The sequence below is a fragment of the Pseudoliparis swirei genome, chromosome 23, assembly GCF_029220125.1.
Source record: "Pseudoliparis swirei isolate HS2019 ecotype Mariana Trench chromosome 23, NWPU_hadal_v1, whole genome shotgun sequence".
Classification (NCBI taxonomy): Eukaryota; Metazoa; Chordata; class Actinopteri; order Perciformes; family Liparidae; genus Pseudoliparis; species Pseudoliparis swirei.
Window position 1 is genome coordinate 14,589,326 of NC_079410.1, and position 15,481 is coordinate 14,604,806.

Below are 15,481 nucleotides of genomic sequence, written 5' to 3' on the forward strand. Positions count from 1 at the left end.
AATGAAAGTTTTTGGTGTTTTATGTGTAAATATTGCCCAAAAAGCATGTAAGTAAATAAAATTTGGTCCAAGCACAGAACCTTGTGGAACTCCGTGATTAGTTGGTGGTTATGGTTATCGAGGTTTACAACAAAACAAAATGATCGATCTGATAAATAAGTTTAAACCAAATAAATTAAATTAGCCAAGTGCTGTGCCAGTGCAATCTGCTCTGCTGTCTGTCACATGGTTCATGGTCAATGGTGTCGAATGCAGCACTAAGGTCTAACAAGACCAGGACAGGAGGACTTTATCTGCTGCTGCCAGGTCATTTGTAATTTTCTTTCACCTGCGCCGTCGGTGCTGTGGTGTTTTCTAAATAAAATTGAAATTTCTCAAATAAACTAACCACTATGATGAAGATGTGAAGCAGTTTTGCTTTCACTTCACTCAGGAAGGAGGAGGAGAGAGTGAGAAGTGGAGTTGAGTTAGCCAATACCCTAGGGATCCAGAAGGCTTCTTCAGAGAGGGAGAGTAATATAACAGCTGAAGGAGTGTTGTGAGATAGAGATATTTCAAGCGCCTAATCACTTTTGGTGAATCCATGTTTGCACATCTGCGTTTCCTTTACTTGATTGTTTATTACTGCACGCGTCGTGTGAAGGTAGAAGGTGAGGTATTAAAACATAGTCGTCTCTAAACATGAAATCTGTATCGTTTTGGCCGGTTTCTCTTTCTTGTTGCTGTTTTCCCCCATGATCTGGTTTCCCGGTAAACGTCACCACACTTCTCTCTTTACACAACACGCATCTCAATAACCTTCTTAAAGTGCTTTATGTTGTTGTCATTCAAACCACAGAGCTCAGTCTTCTCCACTCAGCCATACAATTTCGTCTTCAGGGGAAAAAAGACGTCAGTTTCATATAGCTAGATGATTAAAGTCAGCCATCCCAATATAATGTTCAAGATTGTCTCAATGCCAGAAGGAATTTTGTGGATCCTGCCGTGTATAAAGTTGGCACTATTAGCATGTTATTATAACACTGCAACTAAACACATGCATATTCCAGCCAATAAAACAGTGGTTCCCACACTTTTTGGCCTGCGGCCCAAATGACTCTGTTGAAAGGCCATGTTCGGATTCGGCTCAAACACAGAGCGGTTTTCTCTCCTCCTCCTCTTTCATTTCAGTACATTTGGAAGAACAAAAGGGGAAATACTGCTCAGTATTTTACCAGAGTACATAAACAAGACTATAGAGCCGTCGTAGCTGTGAGCAATGGAGCTTTGAGATGAACGCTAACATCAGCGTGGCAACATGTCAACAGTCACATTGCTAACGTGCTGGTGTTTAGCAGGTACGTATATGTTTCACATGTTCATCGTCTAACTTTAGTTGTGTATTTAGTCATCAATAAAGCACTGCTGAGGCTGAAGGGAAAGATTGAATGGTTTTGCAGGTAATAAGCCAAAGTATTCGACAAACATTTTGACCTGATGTTGGTGTTAGCCAAGAAGCAAAGATCCCTAAAGTTATTTTAGAGAGACAAGAATGTTTAAACGACATTTCATGTTGTTGAGATAATTCACTGGATAAGTGCAAATGTCTGGGCCTAACCGTCAATCTAAAAAGCTTGTGAAACTTCTCACTCTGGGTCACAGTGGTGGACAGACCTGTATTGCTATTAGACGACTCCGCTGCTAGCGTAGCTAAAATGAATAACACTCTTGCTCTGCTCGTTGTATTCCAGCACACAGACGGGGGACATGCTGTAAGAACTCAGGTGTTAAGATTCTGTATGACGTGTATCTAATGTAAGCGTCTCTGACATATCGCAGTGACGAAACGCTGTGAAAGCGTTCTGCCTTGTTGGCCGTCGTTGGCAGCTAAACGTCTGAAGGTGAAATCTACTTCAGGGTCAAACCACGAACCCTATAAGCCTCCATTGATTTACAGGGGGCTCTGCTCTCATCCCTCTCTGGAATAGCTCTCGTAATAGCCATTTGCGAAGCAGATGGCGTCTACATTTCTAACATACAACTGTGTTGCTTTTCCTCTTTTGTGGTCTCCAGTCCTGGAGGTTAATGATTTAACGAGTGAGACCTTCTGAGAAACCGAAACATATTCAGACTGGAGCTGGAATTCGCTCCTCTGGAGCGCAGTAATTTCCCTTAATTGTTTCCTGAACTTTTCCCTTGAGGTTCTCCCTGACCCGGCATATCCTGACGGGGCTCAGTGACAGACGAGGATTTGGGAAGATGGAAGAGGGTCCCGTGGGTGTGTGTGTGTGTGTGTGTGTGTGTTTGTGTGTGTGCGACACACACTTCTCCATCACCTGCAAGCTTGGACTTATTCTGTCTATTCCAGAACCGTTTCAGCGAAAATTTTCCCACAGTATTAATGTGACGTGTGTAATAGGTTGTCATGGAGGCCACCAGCTCCCACATTAATGTCTCGTGCTTCTCCTTCTTAGATAATAGTTCGGAATCAGAGCGGTGGACCTCAGAGTGACACAACGATGTGACGTGCACTCGGCTGCTGTGAGATTAATTCATGATGATTGGACTTGATTTACATTTCATTTAAATTCATCCATCTATTCTCCTTCAAAAGGTAGCACAGAAGTGTTTACCCCGACAGCTCGCTTTCCTGGGAGATCCAGAGGCTTTCTCATTTGAAACTTTAAAGCAAACACATTCAAGACTCAAGTCTCTTTTGATCTGTGAAGCAGGATAAACATGACGGACAGAAACAGCTGGTCTCCATGTAGCTATACAATCCTTGCATCATTAGTACTTTGTCCCAAAGCGTGGTAAAGTGAATGAACAGAATTCAACAAAGAGCTGAACAGTTGTCTTCCTTTTAAGTTCCTGCAATGAAACCATGATTATAAAAAAGTATTTGTATATGACATTATTTACATATGAGGTAGTTACTTTTGATTGTTAATTGGAAAGTAAAACACACAGCTACCCAATTCAATCTGAATGAGACCCCTAAAACATTGAAATAAAAAGGTGTGGATTGAAAATCTTGCTGGTAGAAATGTGAAATTGACACAACTGGCCAAGAGACAAGGTTAATATTCCTCTCATGAAGAATAATCCTTTGAATAATCTGTATGCCCACACATCAAAGCCTCACACTTTGTTGTTCAACACAGCTTTGACCTAAATGACCTCAGCGATGGAGCCTAAACTTCCCCATAACTTGCAGAACCTGAGACAGCTGTTCAGTCCTCTGCTGTTTGAGGCTTTAAACTCTTGTGACGCGGTTTATGCAGCCATTCTTTATGGGCTGGAAAGGGGAGAAAAGTTCAGTCAGAGCTGCACTGGTCGACTCTACAGCGTGTCCCAGGCATCGCCCCTCCCCCCCCCCCCCCCCCAGGGGAGAGTCAACGTAGCAGAGCTTGAAGGGAAGTGGAGGTCTAAATCACCCATTCTCCATCCATGTTCCCAGCCTCTGCCCATCCCCTCAGACTGGTTTTCGTTGTCCACCTGGAAAAATAGCAGTCAGTGAAACGTGATACAGAGCAATGGGTGGGGGGTCGTTGCTCTGCCCCGCTAATGGAGATGGATGTGGGCTCAGGATTGTCTCCCAAACAGCCTCAGTGACGGAGAGAGAAAGAGAGAGGGGGGGTCCATTTATCCTGCTCCTCCCTGGCTGCAGAACTCCTTTAATGAGGTAAGAGGGGGGGGGGGGGGCTGAGCTGAGCACTCACGACTTGAGAGGAGGGGTGAAGAACTGCAGAGAGGATGGGATGGGAGAGACAGAGGAGACAGAAAGAGGGAGCGGGTTGAGAGAAGACGAGCGGCGGGGAGGAATGAATGACATGTTGACAATTGAGGAAGGGATATGATAAGACAGCGGGGAGAGTGGATTGAAGGAGTAAAGATATTCAAAGAGGTATAATGCAAAGAGAGAAAGCTCCGAGATGCAGGCTGACGGAGACAAATGGACCGTGATTGCCTTCAATTCCCTCCGTTGCCGTGATGCCTCCAAGTCCATCCTCGAAATGCCGCCGCCCCGTTCCTGTATCCCCACAGTTGAGATTCCTCCTGTCTTTTATTTTCACAGGTGCCACAACCGTTTTTGGAAACTTGTGGCTTAAACGATGAGAATATCTGTCAGAGTACAACCACACTCTGGGGGATGAGAGGCAGGAGAAGACTTGTAGTTCACTAGTTGGCAAGAAGTGAAGTATATCTAAAGCCAAACTACAAAAATGACGAACCCCTTTTGGGTTATAGTCATAATCATGACATAATAACTGATTAACATGTTGCTCTTTATGATCCCCTGACGGTTCCTCAAGCACCGCCACAAGGTTCATATTTGTGTGTGAAATGATTTCACAACTTTTTAACGATCCCCTGATTTGTTAACCAAACAAAACTCAAACTGCAACGAGTCAAACCTTAAAGCATCGTAGTTCAGGCACATTGTGTGGTGACATCACCGTCATGTGATCCCAGATTACTGAGGTTGAGGTTTTTCTCCAGGTCATCTCTCACTGCTCACTGCATCTGTAGTACAAAGGGAAACACATGAGGAATGCACACATCAGATACTTTATCTGACAATACCAAATGGATGATTTCAGACATAAGGATCCGGAAACCAGATCAAACAACTTGAGCTACATCATAAAAAGGCCACCTGCCTCCTGGAGTTACCGTGCAGTTGTATTCTGCCTTCAGCACAGGACGTTCACGCAGTTCATTCTGCCAGAGTCGTTCTCGCCTCCGCTGTGGTTTGTATTTATACGTGTTACTCGCTTGAAAGCTCTTGATAAATTCAGGAGGCCGAGAAAAACAACAGAAGGCGCAACAGTGTCTTTGATTTTTTGGTTCGGCCGCATTCCTGTTTTTAACCACAGTTGGCTGTAAACCGGGAGAAGAACACATGTGGACTCTCCTGCACGGAAGACCGCGGTTTATTTCAACCGTTCAAGGCTTTTGTGTTTGTGCAGGAAGCCGTCGAGCTGCAGGGAGTCATTTTATAGGAAAGTGTGATCGGAATAACAAAAAGACACATGCAGTCCTTTCATTGTCAAGTGTATATCGTAACCTAAAGATCTCCCTGTAGCCTTCCTCTTGAGTGTGACACTGCATGGGCAAAAGTATGTGGTCAAGCAGGATGTGACTCTTCCTCCACTTTTTAACTTCTTCTTCCTCAGTTACTTCCACAGCCCCTGTGTTGATAAATAATGACTCATATACACAAATAATGAGTCATATACACTCTCTCTCATTATTATAAAGGTCTTTGTACATTTCTGAGACCTACTGAGTCAAGTATTGTACATTTCACATCCAAGAAGCTGTTTCAAATAGTTGTATTATGGTTAAAGAAATGACACCTTGATCTATGGTCCTTAAATTATTAATCTCATTTTGTTTTTGTTGTGTGTGTGTGTGTGTCTTCTAAGTAGAGAGAATGTCATGTGTTTCAGGCCCTTTTCAAGTGCTTCATATGTTCACAATCTTTATTAAATATTTAATATGTAGTCGTATGTCATCACTAGCATGTCTGTCTGTATTGGAAGCAGGATTCCTCCTCTCTTACTCACCCTGAGGTATCTAACTTTGTTTCCCCTCCTAAAGGTTTTGTAAGGGAGTCTGAGCCTGAAGAGGAAGTTGATGAAGGTCTCACATGCTGCACAGATTTGACTTGGCTGGCCTGAAAGGAGCCCTGACCTCAACCCGTACAACACCTCTGGGATGAAGGGGGCCGCCGACTGTGAGCCAGACCTCATTGCTCCAATGCTCCCCAACATCATGTGGAAAGCCTGAAACCAGAAGGTGCTTGTTACATCAGCAGATTGATGTTTATTAACCACAAATGGAGGATTGTTCAAGTGTCCACATACATTTTTGACTTTCATTACTAGGTTGGTTGGATAATGCATGTGAATTTTTTTCTGAATGCTTTTTACAGTCTTGAATACATCAATTATTAGCAACAGCATTCATTTTGATGCAGGGAACCATAACAAAATAGCAATTATTTGAAAAGGGCAAACATGATGAAATAGCTCATTAGTAAAAACTACAATTTTAAGGACAGGGCCCTATAATAGAATGCATCATTTTATACTGTAATGGCCGTCGAAGTAAACATTGTGTTTTTAATTGGGACATTTCTGCCCTGATGGGTCTGAGAGTCTGAATTTTGGCCACACGGTTTATTATAGGCCTCTGAACTTCCAAAATAAACAAAAGAACATGCCACAATGAATGCCATATGCATTAACACAGCCTCAATGTTGAAAAAATATCAACTAAAAAGAAGAAAAATGTCGTCAGTGTGGCTGAGTACTTAACAATGTGAGTACTTCTTCCATCACTGCAGAATATGTGATGTTTCAGAAGCCACATAACAGCCTACTCTTGTGCAACAGCTCGCCCTTGTGGAAGAATATAATAATTCAGACAAACGTGTCGAAAATAAAATTGTTGCTCCTTCAGTCGAAGTTTCAATTTATTTTCTACTTTATAGTCAGATCGATACATTTTGACGATATGAGAGAACAACTTATTCCATCTTTGTACAAACATGCTCATCACACTGTTTACTCCTGAGTTCCTGGATGGCCCTCCAGCTGTTCTCCAGACTCGTCCTCAGCTCGGCCAGATCCATCCTGATCTCCTCAAGGAGCTCCAGCTTTGACAGCTTCCTGTCGATGGATGAGAGCACCTCCTGCAGCCGAGCCTCCTCCTCCTCACCAACAGCATCCTGCTCTGCCGTGGGAGCGACCGGTTCCTGAAATGAACCCATAGTTTTCTCCCAGATCATCTCAAAATACGAGTCAATGAAGGCTTCCAGCTCCTCCAGGCTGCTGTCGCCCCATTGGTCGATCAGCGCCTGCAGACCTCCGGCCTCGCTGAGCCTCCTGAGAGTCCGCTCCCTCAGCGCTGGATGGCACAACGAATGCACGCCGAAGTCATTTCCCTCCGCGAGCATCCCGTGTTGCGTTTGAGGCACAACCAGAAGCACGGCTGGATGCGTGGATGAGAACAGACGGCGTGCTCCGTTGAGTCTCGGGGGAACGTCATCGGCCGGGAGCCAGACGGGCAGATTTATGGTCCACCTCGGCGTTGCTTCACCAGAGAGAGAAGAGGCCAAGCTGGACAGGAAGCTCTCTCTCTCCAGGACCTTGAGTCCCGTCCATCCGGCCCTTCTTGCCGGTAGTGCCACTATCTGACCAGCGGGGCCTCCTGAGCAGCTTAGAGATGGTTGTGAGGTGGGATTGGCTGACTCAGTCACTGTAAAGGAGGTAATAAAGAGATGGATTTCATGCCATAAAAATGTCAACAACAAATTAGTTTATAACCGTCTCCACCCTGAGATATGAGTCAGCTTATCTTGCAAATACTATCTGTTTACACCACAAACCAGTTTAGATTTGATCCCTCCCCAATTTTCAACTGATATGTATGCATTGCCTCCTCTGTTTTGCACTTCTCTCTTATGTGTACTCTCAAATGTAATCATTCTTTTTAATTGTATTTGACTGTACTGCCACAATTCACATTTCAACTTGTCACTCCTAATCTAAATTGAAGGGAAGAAATTTAGCACATATTGGAGTGTGTGTCTGAAAGAGAGACAGGCGGGGAGCGCTTTGAGGGTGGACGCCGATAAACTCTTAAAGACAGTGTGATGAAAATAATGTTTCGTAAACATTAAAACAAAGAAACATGTTCTCGTAGAAATCCTAAATACAAGAATGAACCTGAAAATAAGCATAATGCGTCACCTCGACTTGTGACCCACCGTAAATTGCATATATTTATTACAGGTTAATTAACATAATAATATTTGACGGATGATACAAAATATTGTTATGGCCTTTTTAGTACTCAGTCATTGCCTTTGTTCACTTCTGCTGTCTGTCGCTCCCTTCACATGGCCTCAGACTTTTCCACCTGTCACTGTCACCTGTTCAGCCACCGCGGTTCAGCCCATTTCCACTCCATGTGAACCTGTTGCACCTGATTCTGTCAGTTCCTGAGTGAGTGGTCAGACTGCCAACCTGCATGTCTCATCATTACTTTTCATCCTCCATCTGTTTTTTTCAGAATTCACAGGAACTAGTGCAATGTATAACTTATAATGTCCTCATTCCTCTCGGCAAAGGGGGAACATCAGCGCATGAGATTTACTTACGGTCGTCGTGGCACAGCTCGTGTCTGCAGCTCCTGATCATCTTTTGACCTTTTTCACCCGGCGTCACATCTCTTAAAGAATCCCCGTTCCACATGAGATCCCCCCCTCTGTGAAGGGCAGCCAGCCTGTCTGCCGCCAGCGTCTCCTCGATCAGGCCGATGAGCTCGTCAACCTGAGCCCCCTGGCCCCGGTGCTTATTATCCAAGACGTGGTATCTGTTCCCGCACCTCTCGACGAGCCTCCGCAGCGGCTCCGCTTCGCTCTCGATGCGCCGCTCGATGCCGCTGTCGCCCAGCCAATCGCCGTGGCTGAACAGGACCGCGGCTCTGCTCCACATCTGGCCTCCGCCGCCCGCCTCCAGCTGTTTCTCCGCGGCCTCCACGCGCTCGGCATTGAATGAGGAGCTCACGTTGACGACCAGGAGGATGGCACAGGATGCCGCGTGGAGGAGGTCAGAGGTCACGGAGAAGCGGCCCGGTGTGTCCAGCACTGTCACCGTCTTGCCGCGGATTGTGGCTCGTTTTTCAGAGCAGGAAGTGGTCTGTGTCTCGGCGTGGAAGCACTCTCTGCTCAGGATGGTGTTCCCACATGAGCTCTTACCGGTTTTACTGCCGCCAACCAGCACTATTCTCAGTTCTGTAATAGGGGTGAGCTTCTCTGTCGGGGAGGAGGTTTACATGTCAAACAAACTCTTTCTGGTGGAATTGGCTCCAAAAATGTAAGCGAAAGAAAAGGCTAAATCAAATGTTGTGTGTTGCATAAGCAAAACACAACCACGCTGTTCATCTTTAAAATGTTTCTAACTCACCCAGCTGAGCCCTCGCCATCCGCCTTTGTTTCTCCTTCCTCCTCAGTCTCTCCTCGGCTCTCTCCTCCTCTCTCCTCATCTCCCCCTGCAACTGTTCCACCACGTCCGTCTTTACTTCATAATGCGGGCAGCCGGTGCAGCCGGCCAACATTTCCTCGATCTTCCCGATGAGCTCTCGGACTTGAAACCCGTCCCCTTTGGTTTTGTTGTTCAGGACGTGGTACCTGTTGCCGCACCTCTCCACGAGCCACCGCAGAGGCTCTCCCTCGCTCTCGATGCACTGCTCCGTGGTCGTGCCGCCCAGCCAGTCCCCGAAAGTGAACAGGACGATGACGCGACTCCAGATGTGTTCATCGATCAGCCCGAGGTGCTCCTCCGCCGCCCTCCTGTAGGTTTCGGTGAAGGCCCGGTCCACGCGGATCACCAGCAGAAAGACGTGAGGCCCCGGAGGGCAGAGAGACGCGCTGAGCGCCAGCTCCCTCCGGTCGAACGCGGGACTCTCGTCACGGAAGTAGTTCATCCACCAGCCCGGCGTGTCCACCACGGTCACCTGTCTCCCGAACACCGCGCCTCTTCCGACCAGACACCGGGCCGTTCTCCTCGCTCGCTGACGGACGCTCTGTCTGCTCAGGATCGTGTTCAGAGTGGAGCTTTTCCCAGAACCCTTTGCTCCCACCAACACAATCCGGATATCAGTCACGGGCCGCAACCTCTCTGGAAGAAGAAGACGAAGACTTCGATGTTAGATCCATTTTTAGGCAGCACTGATTTAATAATTTGCAAGTAAGGAAACAGCTCGGTTACAGGAATAGTTTGACATTTAGGGAAATTAACATATACGCTCTTTCTTGTAGAGAGTTAGAAAGTAAGAGAAGAAAGAAATTAACACGTTTTTCTCTGCATTTGACCCATCCTTAGTTAATGAGGAGCAGTGGGCTGCAGTGAAGCAGAGGTTCAGCATCTTGCTCAAGGACACTTGAGAACATGCAACTAATAGGGGGAGGGTGGATCGAATCTGGGTCCTTCCGGACCACTCTCCCCACGAGCTACAGCCGACCCCAAAGATAGAAGAAGTTAGATGATCAGTACCGCTCTCATATAAGCCAGCAGCAAGTGTGTACATTTGCCAGTTTCCCACAATGCCTCCTTAAAACCAGGCTCTTTGCTTTAAAGGATTTGGAGAATTTCCAAAGATATATGACGAACTCGCCTCTCATGAGAGATCTGTGTTTCTTCATCCTCAGAAACCTCTGCCGAGCCCTCTCCTCCACTCTCCTCTTCTCCTCCGCCGTCGCCTGCGAAAGGCTCTCCTGCACCTCAAACACTGCGTTCCCGTTCCCCGAGACGAGTTTCCGGATCTCGTCCAGCAGCTCGGAGGCCGAGGTGATGCTGTGACACCTGTGGCCGCACTTCCCACTGAGCCAGCGGAGGGCCCCGCCGCCCCGCCGCACCAGCTCCTCAGCCGCGGTGCGCTTGGACCCGTCGGCCGAGACGAAGACCACCATGCAGTGGCTCCACACCTCGTCGCCCAGCAGGGCCACGTGCTCCTCCACGGCCCTGCGACGCTTCTCTGTGAAGTCGGAGCTGGCCTTGATGGCGATGAGGAATGCGTGCGGGCCCGGTGCGCACAGAGAGACGCTGCTGACCACCTCCCTCTTCACCAGCACGGACGTGTCCCGGGAGCTGAAGTCGCACCACCAGCCGGGAGTGTCCACCACCGTGAGCCGCCGGCCGGCCACCACAGCCAGCCTCCGGGAGCACGAGGTCCTCTCTTGGGTGACAAACTCCTCTTTGCCCAGCAGTAAATTCCCCACGGAGCTCTTCCCACAGTTTCTGCCACCAAGCAGGATAATATTTAACTGGCCGTCCCCTGACACAGAAAAGAGTCGCATTCAAGCTATGTTGCATTAATTGGATTGATATAGATTCTTATTTGAGGATGAAAAAAGCAAATGTAATACTACCACGAGCAAACACAGATTAATTCATCCACTTCAAATCACAGAAATTAAGCATTTTAAAGCAAAGTAGTCACTACACTAACAAAAACGATTCAAGCCCTTCTTCGAGGTGACACATTTAAATATTGTTTGATACATTTAAATAAATCAATTACAAAAATAGATATTTATATTTAATGGGTGGAACACAAAATGTATGAATTCTTTCATTTATTAGATTTATTTAGGTTAGATGGTGTGCATATCAACTCAAAATAAATGTGTTTCATTGAGGACTACCCTTTGCGCATGCGCCAGCTGAAAATCAGTTGTTTACATGAGGTGAAGACACTTTGAGGGCTGTTCAGTGGCTAGCACTGTCGCCTCACAGCCAGAGGGCCGTGGGTTCAATTCCCAGTCGGGGCTTTCGTTCTGTGTGGAGTTTGCATATTTTCTTAGTTAGTTAGTTTATATTTTGAGTTGGACAAACACAAATTAATTTAATGAATATCGTTATTTTATTTGAGATGTATTTGATACAAATGAGTTGGACTAACTTAATTACATTGTATTCCACTGATGTGCTAGATTTGAGTTGGAGTTGCATATAATTATTGGATGGAAAACCTGCCAACAATTTAATTGAGTTCATCCAATGAGTCATTTCTTTGAGTGTAGTTTCAGCTAATTAAATGTGGTTATTTGCTGGTTTTCTTTCTCTTTTGATAGTAAATTAAATAACTTAAATAATTTGGATAGTAGATTAATCATATATGTTGTTATTTCTTTATATTATGATAGTTAAATATTCTTCGAGTTTTGAGGTTGTCGGCCGATAAAACCTTTTTCTTTGTTTACTTTTTACATTTACCGAACTATAAATAATTACATCTTAAATCATATTACACTTTGACAATAAAGAAATATGTATAGGCTAACATGTATGGGCAAACTAACACAATAAGAGTAGGCTATATGAAATTTAAAAAAATCAAATGATAAGGTTATACATTAGATTTTAAAGACATTTAAACCACTTACAAAATTGGATTTATTTAAAACATGTGATATGGTTATTATGCTCCATCAAGAATTCAAACTTACATGCTGACAGCTCGCTGGTTGCCATGTCACTTCTAAAAGCAGCAAGAAAATTGTGAATAAAGCTTTCTGTTGAAGGAGCAATAGTGTATTTTATGTGTTTATGGGTCTAAAGGTTGCCTGTAATAAGTAATCAATCACACATGCTGTGAACCACACCTCTCAGGAGCAGGTCTACAGTCCAGAAACATAAGTGTGTGTGCAGCATTCATCATTTACCAAACACACAGACAGTAAAGAGTGCTGGTTGTTCCGGTGTATTCGTTCCGGTTTAAACCCCGCCCCGTTGGCCGGCTCCGTGTTACAAAAGCAGCGATCACACCGGATCGCACACAGCGTCGTTCTGCAGAGACAGAACAGTTGGGGAAAACAGCAACAATGGGAATAAAAATCCATGTGGAATACTGGTAATTACGTCTTTATCACGTCGCGTTGTTGTGTACATGTTGAGCTCGTTTGTGGCGGAGTCCGTGCTGTGAATCCCGACTAAAAACAGACAGCCGTGGCGACACACGAGCTATCGGCTCCACCGGCTCGCAGCTAGCCGGGGAAGCTACTTAATGTGCTTTTTAAAATAACGTTGCACATCTCTCTCCTCGCAGCGGGAGATGAGGGTACGAACCCCGCTACCGGGAGCTGCGCGACGTGGTCAAGCGCAAGTTCCCCGACGCGGACGTGTCCGGCACCGTGGGGAGACAAAGCAAGTATTGCTAGTGACGTTATGCCAGCTAAGGGAGTGTGATGATTACTTTATGCCCAGTTATCTGGGACTGATCCGTGTCTTGTTTATATTTTTTATTTTACAGGCAGCTTTGAGATTGAAGTCAACGGGCAGCTGATCTTCTCCAAGCTGGAGACATCAGGCTTTCCCAACGAGGATGACGTGAGTGAACATGGCATTTAAATCACGAGTGAAATGTATCAAAGTATGTACACAAGTACTTTAGTTCAGATGAGGGGTGCTTGTACTTTACTTGGGTGTTTTTAGTTTTCATGCCACGTCCTACTTTTAATTAGGGTTGGGTATCGGAAACCTGGTGACTCCGCGCTGTCAGTAGGTTACGAGCCTCTCATTTAACTTTGACAGCGGAGGCTGCGCCGTGTGTGACGGCGTGAACCCGTGTGGAGCACACCAGCGTCAGGCTGGGCGCGATGGGGAGACCGTCACCGGTCCCCCTGAACACGTGGAGACCGATGATGACGAGCAGCCTTAACTCAGATTAGTACCGGAACGTTTATTGCAAGTCTTGCATTTATAAAAGTAGGCCAAGAAATAATAAATTAGCCATTATAACCATGTTTAAGATAGCTCGTAGCTAGCGCTAGCTACGAGCTACGAGCGTGACAGTCTGTCAGCAGATGTGTTGCTGTACAGCGAGCCTGGCTGTACACCCGGTGTTACCGGGAATATAATTACGGAGGAATAAAGACCGTGGGGCATCACTTTGTTTCCGTGGACCTCTCGCTTTCAGAAGCAAAACTTTATTTGTCACGTGTCAGCTTCAGCACCTCTAATTGGTTGTTCTCTTTGCCCATCAAAACAGTGGCAGGATTAACCCTATAAACAGGGGTGCACATAACTTTTTCAGTGAGTTACTCGGGTGAGTACCGGGAGATGGTGTTTGGTACTCACTCCATCTGTAGCGTCAGTTTTGTGACGTACACCTACCTGCTGTTACATTGGTACATGCAGTAACAATGATATAATGGTCGCACAGTCTCAGGAACTACTTTTCTTCATTGAGTGTTTTTAAACTTAATGTAGGATTTCCTGATTAATCTGTTTACTTTTAATTTTAACGGCCAATTTTATTAATGAATACAATTTTAAACTGATGGTTTAGCACAGGAAAACGCTGATGGCCAAGTAATCTGTGGCAACCTATCAATAGCTGATGGTGTTGCATTATATAACTGAGATAACAGAAAACGTGTCAGACATGTGAACGAGCTGTAAAATCTGCTGTTCACGGGACATCAAAGTGACCTTATCGTCTGGACTTTGTTAACAACAGATGCATCCCAAACAATCAAAATGATAAATCTCTCAAACGTCATTTAAAGTCACAGTGTGGCATTGGTTCGTTAAGGGAAGACGCGGGATAAAAAATTTAACGCTGGTAAATTACAACATCTCTGACTTCACGTTTTTCTTTCCTCCCACAGGTCATGGCAGAAGTTCAGAACGCCCACGATGGAAAAGCTATGCAGAAGATCACCAAAAGCCGTCCAGCATGCGTCATCATGTAAACCTCCCCCGGCCCCCCAGCATCATGACAGGCCAGTGCAACTGTAAACTGCCAATGCCACCTCTGGTCTCCCCCCCCCCCCCTGCTGGAACCAGGCTGAAGTGAAACCTCGCTTTATACAAAGCCAGCAGAAACGTCAAACGTCTGGCTCCCCCTTTCTGTTCTCATTGTGGTGCTCCAGGCTGTTAATGATTACTGTAGCCTCAAAGGTTAAAGGTCACAGTATGATGAATCCATTCCTGGAGGTCCTGAATGATCGGAGCCGAGATGGGGAGAAGATGTCGCAGAAGGATTGAAGGGCGTTCACTTTACTGTTCCTCCAGCCTCTTTGCCTGCTATTCTCTAACTGCCTAATTCTTTTGTCTTTCCATGCTTGGTTTACTGCTCTCACATGCAAACACCAGTTCCCACAGAAAGCAAAGATCATTCAAAGTTGATATGCTAATGTTATTCTTTAAAGGGCGACTGCCTCTTGGTTTCTGCCTCTGCACCGCTAATGGCTAATCGATTCCAGGATATGATAAATGTATGACTAATCACTGTAAGGGTTGTGGATAATGAAGCAATTTTATATCATTCGTGTTTGGTAAATGCTAAATTAACCTCGCAATAGTTTTTTTCTTTCTCCATATAACATTGGAAAACGTAAACTTTTTTTTTTTTTCTTCAATGAAAAGCTTCGCTGTATTTTAAACTGTCGGGGAGAAGAGTGATCAAAAGTGCTTCTGAAGACCACCACCCACTGGTCTGTCGGCTCACACCTAATGAGATGTCGGCTCGTTTGCCACAAATAATCTAAATGTTCACTCCGTTATCAGGAATCTATCATCTTTAAATAAACATACTGTATTAGTTCTCCGTGTGCTGCTTTTGTCATTATTTTATGACGTCAAAAGTGTCTCATCAATGAGAACATACTGGACTATGATTTCCTCCAGACACACGCAAGTAATTATTCAACAAACTGTTAAGTGCTCTATAATTAGCCTTCTCTCCCTGTACACCGTTTAAACAAAACACTGGGCGTGGTCACAGCTGCTCCTTTGGGACGGTCCATGGTTAGTTAACAGGAAGAGTCTCAGGGTGATGTTGGCCAGCAACTGGCAATTATTTTAGTCTACCAGTTGAGCAATGTTCCTTTTATGTTAGCGGCCCACATGGCAACCGTTGCTCGAGTCGAAGAGCACAGAACAAACTTGTGTATCTTCTGAAGTTTATCTTCATCTGAGGA

At 45.4% G+C, this 15,481-nt stretch overlaps 2 protein-coding genes across 2 annotated transcripts; one reads left to right on the plus strand and one right to left on the minus strand.

Annotated features, from left to right (window-relative positions):
* Positions 1-4,490: 4,490 nt before the first annotated feature.
* On the minus strand, positions 4,491-12,029 carry si:ch211-214j24.15 (GTPase IMAP family member 8). Its single transcript, XM_056406978.1, has 7 exons — positions 12,005-12,029; positions 10,167-10,830; positions 8,961-9,670; positions 8,153-8,809; positions 6,539-7,248; positions 5,680-5,771; positions 4,491-4,506 (listed from the first exon to the last, which is right to left on the minus strand). The coding sequence occupies exons 1-7, from the start codon at positions 12,027-12,029 to the stop codon at positions 4,491-4,493; spliced, it is 2,874 nt and encodes a 957-aa protein (XP_056262953.1).
* A 268-nt stretch (positions 12,030-12,297) lies between these two features.
* Positions 12,298-15,105, plus strand: selenow2a (selenoprotein W, 2a). The gene is made up of 4 exons (XM_056407728.1): positions 12,298-12,408; positions 12,604-12,705; positions 12,812-12,884; positions 14,168-15,105. The coding sequence occupies exons 1-4, from the start codon at positions 12,380-12,382 to the stop codon at positions 14,249-14,251; spliced, it is 288 nt and encodes a 95-aa protein (XP_056263703.1). The 5' UTR covers positions 12,298-12,379; the 3' UTR covers positions 14,252-15,105.
* The last annotated feature ends 376 nt before the right edge of the window (positions 15,106-15,481 follow it).

Bases quoted from the DNA above. Each gene is read 5' to 3' on its own strand.
- si:ch211-214j24.15 (XM_056406978.1), bottom strand. From the start codon at position 12,029: ATGGCAACCAGCGAGCTGTCAGCAT. The intron at 9,671-10,166 runs GTTCGTCATATA...TCTTCCAGAGAG, and splicing joins AGATCTCTCATGAGAGGCGA to GTTGCGGCCCGTGACTGATA. The intron at 5,772-6,538 runs GTTTGTACAAAG...TTCTGGTTTCAG, and splicing joins GTAAACAGTGTGATGAGCAT to GCTTTCCACATGATGTTGGG.